This window comes from Anopheles bellator, chromosome 2, assembly GCF_943735745.2.
Source record: "Anopheles bellator chromosome 2, idAnoBellAS_SP24_06.2, whole genome shotgun sequence".
Classification (NCBI taxonomy): domain Eukaryota; kingdom Metazoa; phylum Arthropoda; class Insecta; order Diptera; family Culicidae; genus Anopheles; species Anopheles bellator.
This window is the reverse complement of record NC_071286.1, coordinates 47,834,970-47,844,486: the sequence shown is the minus strand read 5'-3', so window position 1 is coordinate 47,844,486 and position 9,517 is coordinate 47,834,970. Positions and strand designations below refer to the sequence as shown.

The following is a 9,517-nucleotide window of genomic DNA, read 5'->3' as shown; positions in this document are numbered from 1 at the left end:
CTTGTAACTGGTGCGGCAAGCGTGAACTTGGAGAACTTGCCGTAACTGCAATAAATAAAGCAACCCATGAAAGCAGAATAAAGTCCGTATTGTGGTTCTAGGTTGGCTACTACTGCATATGCTATTCCCTGTGGTATGACTGTGAGTCCAACGGAAAGTCCTGCGACAATGTCCTCCACGAGGTATCCCAAGCTGTATGACGGTAGCCATGTGAGTACAGGAAATCGTTTAGAGAGTTGCTTACGGGTACAAATTCCACGCACCAATTTTCCTACAATAGCTTTCCATGAAGGACACGATTCACGGATATCTTCGTCTACAAAAATAGTATGAATATGTATTTTGATAAATCGCTCGTAATTATTCTACTTACCGCACGAGCTGCTGTTGTTAATGATCTTTTCCGATACTGGTCCCATTTCATTTACATTAACCTCATGATCATCCATGCTTTCTGAAAACGGTTTGTATTGAAATAGCTAAAGAAACAAAATTAATAAACACCACACCAGAAAAATAATATAAACTGACTATATGCTGACTCCAAGGCTGCATTTGACAGAGTTTCGCACATTATTGTGGCGTCTAAGCTTGCCAAATTGGGAATCTGTGAGAGAACTGAAATTGTGGTCATCAATGACCTAACTCTTCGGCTTCCTTTTTAGTGTCATTGCACTTGTGTGTTAGTCACGTACACTGCTGATCTAAAATTGTTCTTGAAATGACATGTCCTTTACTGTCAGCTAGTACAATGTTATCTTCTTTACCAAGAATTCTGATCCGGTCGTGTTTCCATATCATAATGGTTCGTCAGGTTCACATAATTCGCAACGACGCCGGTAATGTGCCTAACTACAACAAGTGTTACTCGTCTGAGGACACTTGAGCGTAGGAGACGGTCAGTTCAGGCTCGTAACAGTCTACAGTAAGGGTGTAGTCTATAAATAATGCTCTTTTTTATGTATAATCCTCTTTATCCTTATGAATAATATATAAGTTGATAGAGTAATCGGTAACGCTCGTCGTTATTAAGCAACTGATTTGGTTTTAATTCCAGAAACCGCCGTGACAGGAAGCTGGCACAGAGCCCCGTCCGTAAAAATACAATAACAGCAAGCCACAGAGATTAAAATTGCTCTTAACACCGTTCGACGGTTGTAATTGCCAGTTAAGAGGTATGAATAAAATGCGAGCCTTCATATGTTTAGACAGGCCTGTACATTACTTACTTGATTTATATAATTTAAAATAAATAATACGATATTTATTTACTTAAGCTTTTACAGTGGTAATTTAAAATTAACACATTATTTCGTTTCAAGTCAATAAAACTTGAAGAAATATAAACATAAAAACATTATGGAAAGATTATAATAATTGTAATTAGCTTTATTCATTCGAAACAAAGGATGTGTCTATCTAAATTTACTCGTTCGACCGTTTCCTGTCGTATACTTCACAGACCATTTTCTGCCAACACATAACTATAATACTTCCATACGATCACATAATCACAAGTTTAATGACTTCATAAACTCACCTAAAATGTCCTTCAAAACTTTGTTCTGTATTACTACACTGCTGCCTAGATACACACTTGCTTAGGCAACTCTTCCAAATCCCCGACTTTAAATAATTTGTAAAACAATTCTCTATCTAGTCGTAATAACGTACATTTAACTGCTCGGTTCCAATTCCACAGCCATACTGCACACTGTCGTATTGCCAACTCTTCAACAGTACTCGAGAGAATCTTAGCGGCAGTGGAATCGACATAACTAATGTTAGTGCCATCTATTACCACCGCGTGCACTTGAGACTTATCCACCATCTTTATTATTTCGTGCTTCAGGTATTCGACGGATGAGTAGATAAGGCTTTGATCCGGTTTCACAATCATGGCCTCAATACCTGAGTTTGTACGAAACACCGCCTGTTCGATGCTAGGTCGAGACGTCATGTAAAGCACGAAACATATGTTCAACACAATTCCTATCACCATTCCGTACTCTAAACCAAGCAGGAGGCAAGCAACCAGCGTGACTATAAAAGGTATAATATCAATCTTCTTCGTTCGCCAAATTTCTGCGGCAGCATGGAACTCTACCATGAAGAACATTGCGGCAATCATCACACCGGCTAGGACAGCCTTAGGGATGTAATAAAATGTGTTGGTTAGCAGACCAAGCGAAAGCAACACGAGAACACCGGTTGCAATTCCACCCAAAGGCGTGCGAACGCCGCTATTATTGTTAACCGCTGATCGTGTAAATGATCCGGTTACAGGCATCGAAGAAACGAACGATCCAACAATGTTACACAATCCGAGGGCAATCATTTCTTGCGTTGCGTCCATCGACTTTCCTTTCGAGAATGCTTTCACTATGGCCACAGTCTCGAGAATAGCAATCAGTGGCAGCGCTATTATCGACGATCCCAACTTGGAGGTCATTTCAGGAAAAGTAAGCGTCTGGTTATTAAGAACTGTACTGAATGGCGGTAGTTTTACCGGTGGTAGTCCTGGAGTAACGGTTCCTGAAAGAGAAAGAGTGAAATAAAAGAGAAAGTGTAAGTCAAAACAAGGAAACATCCTAGTAAATTAAAAGTCGTTTTCCTGCTTGGTTTTCCCAACGTTGCTTACAGATACGTACCGGTTAAAGAAAATGGTTCACTTCGGGAAGATGCAAAGTAGTACGCTAAAGAAGCTCCTCCTATTACTACAATGGCATTTCGCGATAAGGCAATGTATTTTCCTGCCACAGACCATTTGCCTCGAACGTTGCGTAACTGCCGGAGTGCCAGCAACACAATGATTGTTGTAAATCCCAGCGCGGCATCCCACGTATTCGTTTCATTATAATGTTTGAATAAATTTATCCATGAACCAACAAACTCATTAGATCGACCCGGCAATCCTAGTAACGCCTTTAGCTGTCCGGTAGCAATTGTAATAGCTGCTGCAGATGTAAACCCAGCTGTAACGGGCATCGATATAAACTGGACCAAGAATCCTAAAATAACATCACTAAATAAGTCATCTTAGCCATCGAAACGTGTATTTGAATGGAGCTAGTGTACTTACCCAAGTTAAGTATGCCCAACAAGAAGATAATACAACCACTTAAAAAGGTCAGCAAAACCACAAAATCTGCTCCGAGACCCGCAATATACATCTGAACCATGAGTGCCATAATTGCCGTTGGTCCAATCGTAAGATCCTTGCAACTTCCAAAAACACAATAAGTAAAACAACCCATAAACGCTGAATACAATCCGTACTGCGGTTCAAGGTTGGCCATAACAGCAAATGCGATACCCTGTGGAATAACGGTCAATCCAACGGACAGTCCAGCTACGACGTCCTCGATCACGTAACTTCTTTCATATTTTGGTAACCAATGAAGAATTGGTAAACGTTTAAACAACAGTTTTCGGTTGCAGAATCCACTCAGTTTTGTTGCCAAAAGAGGTCCAAAACGAGGAAATTTCTCTTCACAATCATCCACGCCATCAGCCAAATCTGTGAAAATGAAAAACAATATATTCAACAAAATGAGAGATGTCTTTTGCATTGTTAACATTACGTTTGCTTAAAGCTAGATGAACACACAGAACTTCCAAACGAATCATATACAACGGTATAACCTCAAAACAATGATAATGTGGACTATTGAACTTAACCCTTAAAGATCATTATTGTTTCTTACTGTGTCTATTAACTTATTAAGATGCTTATCACGTTAGTACCCACCATAACATGGCCTTGGTTTTTGCTGCAACAAATGCGATACCGTCACACAACTTCCTTCCGCTTCTAAATTACACCTCTCATTAACCATCGCTACAATTATGAGATGGTTTTACTATAAATACGATTCGGAAGCAGCATACACAGGAAAATAACAGAAAAAATAACGACACTGTACAACCAAAATTAAAACTTAGGATCTCCGTTGAACTAATAACATTTTTCTGATGAAAAAATGCAACACAATCAACACAACTTCGTACAATAAACACACCTTCGTGCCTTCATCACCCTTAGAAAATGGTAATCAACATAACTTTGCCTAAAGCGAATTTTAGTGTTAAACCTACTGATCCCATGGCACTACCGACCGATTGGCCGCACCAATTTATACTAAATTTTGGGCGCGATAACCCTGTTGGGTTAGAAAACCCGCTTTACGGAAACGTTAGCTGGGATGTTTGCAACGCAAACATGCACACTGTTACCAGGAATTTGTATATATAAGTGACGAACGCTTTATATACAGAAACTATAAACACAGTGCGCACTGCCACCCACGAACGATCAGGGAAACAATGATCATTGACACGAAGTCCCGATCGTGTATCTATGACGGAAAAATGATCGTGATTTACTTTTTATTTACTTAACGCTTTTGGAACTACAATCGCATACCAAGAAACCCTTGTTGATTTCTGTTTGCGCATGTCTCAAGCTTTATTTTCACGTCTGTGAATGCCATCCAAATTAGCGAACATGGTTCGCTGGTTCGAATTTTTACTATCCGTATTTCAATTCTTTCATTCTTCTTTCCATTTTCATTCCATTCTTTCCATGCAATTAAGAAATTCTATGTACAGCTATCGATGAAGACAAACTGCACGCTTTTTTGCACACCAAAATTGAACAAATGACAAGAGCAGCGACGATCATGTGTGAAGTTAAACTGTACATCGATATTTCAATGTTTTCTTCGTGGTTTTAACGATGGTCGACGCCACAAATTCCACAAAATAGTGGGAATCCCATCTCCAGGAAAATCCATGTCATGCTACCATCCGCAATTCATTCTCGGCGCCGATTTACGTAACGTGATTAAGCTTGAGAATGTTTGCACGGCCAACAGTCAAGGGAGAGCTTCCGCGCTGGTAAGTAAAATATTCTTTGTGAACAGTGGCAGCAATAGTTGCTGTCGAGCGTGCAAAGGAACTAAATATAAACAAAAATTAAATTGAGTATTGATAGTAGAAATTATCGTTTAAAAAATTATTCGTTAGTACAAAAAGTTTTAACTGAAAACAAAATCTCAGAAGAACAGTTAATTAGAACAATTGGCAACAGAGAAAAAGCTAAGTGGTATACAAGAATAGTATAGAAGATCGTTGCAGAACAGATGTAATAGCGGCACGACAAGTCCAAGTGCGTGGTGTGTGGCAGTGCACTTAGCAATAAATCAGGTTGTGCTTAAGGTCAAACATATCTCGTCGACGGCTAAAAATAGTACTCTTTGTCTCCACCTGGGAATACACAGTGCTCAAATGTCATTACAAACAAGTAGTTATCATGATCCTACAAACTATGTATGTTTGGTGATGACTAGGCACGATTATGTTTGCTACCAGCGTTGCCAAGAAGCAATCTTGTTTATGAGCGGTTAACCATTTTTGGATGGTAACAGGTTCGCACGATTCTACTACAATTTCCTTTAAGCATATTATCGTAACGAATGATCTTAAGTTTTTTATAGTTAATGTTGAGAATAACATTCTCCAATTTGATCCGTTCTGTTCTCCAAAAAATTTTTAGCTCGTTTTCATTCTTAAAGAACTGTTTAAGATAAAAATACTAATGGATTTCATTCTATTCATTTGTTTAACTTCCTCCTACCGTAAACATGAACCTTTTACAAAATTGGGAATTGTTAGGTATTTTGTACCGGTATGCTTTTTAATGAATTGTTAGGAAATTGTGCTATGTGTTGTGTACATGTTCTAAATAAGGCTGATGTTCACATTAGTATGCCACTAACCATATCTTCAAACGCAAGTTGTTAGCTCGATCCCAAAGCCATCAATGGTTTATTGACACGGGCAAACAATAAGGCATTACAAAAGACTAGTGAAGGTCATGCAACACAGATCAACATAGATACTGCAAAATTGAGGACCATACCTGATGCGTTGAATGCAAGTAACGGTTTTTCATTCAATTCAACCATTTCTACCGAGAAATGGTTCGTCGCTTAATTTGTGTACCACTTGATGCCTTAATCCGCGTGAATCACACACTGTATGCTCCAAGATACTTGAAAAATTCTTCTCATGGATAGCAGCATTCGTTTTAGGTTACTGTTCCAGTCCACAACTCGGGCATGATACTTATAATCACAAAACAACTCTTATCGTTGGCCATATGTGTAGCTTGCATCGCAACGGTTGATAACGCTGATAAAGCCGATAGACAATGGCACAGGCAACACACGCGAGAACAGTGATTTTAAGCGGACGCAACACTAAATCACGACCCACTAACAGTTGTAATGTGCGTACATGTTTCGATACTAAACTTTCAATGCAAACGTCGTTGTGTTTTAAGACTGAAATGTTTAAATTCTTATGACGGTAATCATGCCAACTTTTTGTTTACTTTTCGAGAAACATACTGACCGTAAAAAATTGTAGAGGAGTTCATTCGGACGGATCGTTTTGACAGCTAAGTTCAGATCGAGCAGATTTGCTTACCTACAAAATGTGCTCGAAATCAACTTGCAATTTAAAAAGTCCAGTTGCGATTTTGCACGATATTCAAGCGCCTGCGCGATTTCTGCTACGAAATGAAAAGGAAAAACAAACATTTGTTGTTATTTACGGCAAAGGTCAGCTTCACGAACTCTACGCTTAAAATTAAAAATATTTCCAAATTTGTATTATATGCTAAGAGTAGCATTGGCGACTATTGCTCATATTCAACTACGCACATCGTTCGCATTTGAATGACCCAGTTTGAGGGTCCATTCTCCTTACTCTCGGGTTTATCTTGAATCGCGTCGTAGGTACCGCTTGTTTGGATATTATCTTTATGATTCATTTCAATTTTGCCTGCAAGCATACGTGAAAACCCTTCAATCCGCAAAACAAACTAACGATAAAGTACTTTACAGTCTAATGACACCGGTGACAATTGAAATACAGATATCGTCAAAAGCAGTTCATTATTCTTGCAACCGCAGACGCAATGGAAGAGAACGCCACATCGGAAGTCGTTCAACGAAGTGGTAATTTTAGTGAATTACATCAACATCTTCATTTGTACTTTATGTTTGACATGTGTCCTTGTTTCTTTCTTGTATTTCCTTATAGAAAGCCTAGATTGTCTGGAAGACTCTCCACGAATACGAGATGCAATATACGGTTATTTTAGAAACATATGGACCAAGGATTCCCTATACCGTCGGTTACCGGTATTACAATGGGCTCCAAGCTATGGCATGAAGGATTTTTTTTCCGATTTCATTGCGGGAATAACAGTTGGACTAACTTCCATCCCACAAAGTATTGCCTACGCAACGGTGGCGAATCTGGAACCACAGTATGGTCTCTATTCGAATTTCATGGGTTCGTTCATTTATGCCTTTCTTGGAACAGTAAAAGAAATCACTGTCGCACCTACAGCCGTGATGGCTTTGATGGTTCAACAACCGGTGAAAGATCTTGGAGCCGCTGGTGCCGTACTGTCATCGCTCTTGTCCGGATGCATTATGCTATTGCTTGGAGGTCTCAATTTTGGATTTGTGGTGCAGTTTATTTCTATGCCGGTGATTACTGGCTTCATAACTGCGGCAGCTATAACCATTATTAGTAGTCAGCTCAAATCTTTAATAGGAATTACGTCTGGAAAATCTTCCGAATTTATAGACACATGGGTCAATCTCTATGAAAACATTGGCGAAATACGATTGTGGGACTGCACTCTGGGAGTCACCTCATTGATCATCCTAATCATACTTACGGTAAGTTTTTCCTTTTTACATCTATAGCTGAATTTAACAGTAACTGTTACCAATCACTTTTGCAGGTTAGTAAAGGACGGGGGAAAGGAAAATGGAAAACTATTACGAAGTACGTTTGCTTGTTACGAAATGCTATGATTGTGATAAGTGGTGGTGTAATTGCCTATATCTGCAGTTCTCAAGAGATATATCCGTTCAAGTTAACCGGTAAGGTAGCCTCAGGGTTGCCGTCAGTCCAGTTACCTCCGTTTCACGTGATCTACGAAGATCGACACTACAACTTTAGCGAAATGTTACACACACTCGGTACGTCCGTTATTTCGATCCCGCTTATATCAATTCTTGAAATCGTGTCAATCGGGAAGGCATTCTCTCGCGGAAAGTTGGTAGATGCAACACAAGAAATGTTGGCGTTGGGTTGCTGCAATGTTGCCGGTTCATTTGTGTCCTCTATTCCAACAACGGCCTCTTTCGCACGGTCAGCCATCAATAGTAGCAGCGGTGTGGCGACAACTTTCGGAGGAGTGTTTACTGGCCTCCTTGTACTACTAGCGTTGGGTTTGCTCACAGATTACTTTTTCTACATTCCCAAATCTACGTTGGCAGCAGTGATTATTGCAGCCATGATATTTATCATAGAGTATCGCGCGGTGGCAGAAATGTGGCGTACGAAGCGCCTCGATATTTTACCTTTCATGGTGACCGTGGTCGCCTGTCTGTTCATAGGTCTCGAGATTGGCATAATAATTGGAATAGCGGTCAATTTGTGCTTTCCATTGTACCTGGCCTCAAGACCCAGAATCACACATCGTCTCATAAACGTAAGTAAAGTCTACTTCCATTATTCGCTTATGTGGTTCAACAGCTCATTTTTAAATTTGGACCTAATGTGCTTAATTTCAGGTTGACAACACAGCGGTATTGATAGTACGACCTGATAGTGATCTTGCCTTCTCCTCAGCGGAATATTTTCGTGAAAAAATCCTGAAACTGGCAACTTGTAAAGTGCCCGATGTGATTCTGATTGACGGAGAGTGGGTGAAATTTGTAGACAGCACCGTTGTGCGGAATCTGTCCAGCATTATCAGCGATTTCCGGCTGCAAGGACGTCAAGTGCTACTGTGGAGGTGGCACAGAAATATACGTAGTACACTCTACCGATTTAAGAAGCAAAAATTTATGCCATTGTTCAGAAATGATGAATGTGCCGAGCAGGCAGTTAGTAACTGGAAAAAAGGATGCGAAAACGAGTCTTTTGAGATTCCTGTATGATATGATCGCTAAAGATTAATAAAGCCTTGTGGAAAGAACACAATCGCCAATGAACCGTACATTATACCTTTTCTAAACATTTCTGTCAGGAGAAGATGAGATCAAAATTGGTGGCTAGAATGAACAAAGTTACAAAGTTGAATAACCGTTAATCAAACTTTTCTTCAAATAATAAAACCATTTTAAAACAACTCCCGAATCTATTCAAATCGCCGGCGTTCACCACCGAAATTCACCACTGTAACACACCAACGAATTACCGCTTGTCCGGCTGTGCAGAGCAAGAGCGGAGTAGCGACTGACAGCTCCTTGTAGCGGAGCTGGAAACGTCTATACGGCTACATCCGCGACTTGCGAATGTGACTAAATGTATAACTATTTGTAAATATGTGCTTTATGTATTTATGTATATATATTATTTGAATAAAATGCGATGACACATCGCGTTCCTGCTCCCCTGCATGCCAGACAGGACCTAGACGGGG

General features: G+C 39.8%; 2 protein-coding genes across 6 annotated transcripts; one reads left to right on the top strand and one right to left on the bottom strand.

The window, feature by feature from the left end:
• Nucleotides 1-105: 105 nt before the first annotated feature.
• On the bottom strand, nt 106-6,138 carry LOC131212165 (sodium-independent sulfate anion transporter-like). 4 transcript variants are annotated; one of them, XM_058205928.1, is made up of 7 exons: nt 5,924-6,138; nt 3,083-3,520; nt 2,652-3,011; nt 1,541-2,535; nt 374-479; nt 264-316; nt 106-192 (listed from the first exon to the last, which is right to left on the bottom strand). In XM_058205928.1, the coding sequence occupies exons 1-4, from the start codon at nt 5,967-5,969 to the stop codon at nt 1,586-1,588; spliced, it is 1,794 nt and encodes a 597-aa protein (XP_058061911.1). In that variant the 5' UTR covers nt 5,970-6,138; the 3' UTR covers nt 106-192; nt 264-316; nt 374-479; nt 1,541-1,585. The 4 variants fall into 4 exon arrangements, with proteins under 4 accessions (XP_058061911.1, XP_058061908.1, XP_058061910.1 ...); XM_058205925.1 differs by lacking the exon at nt 5,924-6,138 and adding an exon at nt 3,752-4,092; XM_058205927.1 differs by lacking the exon at nt 5,924-6,138 and adding an exon at nt 3,752-4,092 and having other exon boundaries at nt 374-454.
• On the top strand, nt 5,035-9,055 carry LOC131212166 (sodium-independent sulfate anion transporter-like). Of its 2 annotated transcripts, none has more exons than XM_058205930.1 (5): nt 5,035-5,170; nt 6,912-7,025; nt 7,111-7,760; nt 7,826-8,581; nt 8,664-9,055. In XM_058205930.1, the coding sequence occupies exons 2-5, from the start codon at nt 6,986-6,988 to the stop codon at nt 9,030-9,032; spliced, it is 1,815 nt and encodes a 604-aa protein (XP_058061913.1). In that variant the 5' UTR covers nt 5,035-5,170; nt 6,912-6,985; the 3' UTR covers nt 9,033-9,055. The 2 variants fall into 2 exon arrangements, with proteins under 2 accessions (XP_058061913.1, XP_058061912.1); XM_058205929.1 differs by lacking the exon at nt 5,035-5,170 and adding an exon at nt 6,672-6,799.
• The last annotated feature ends 462 nt before the right edge of the window (nt 9,056-9,517 follow it).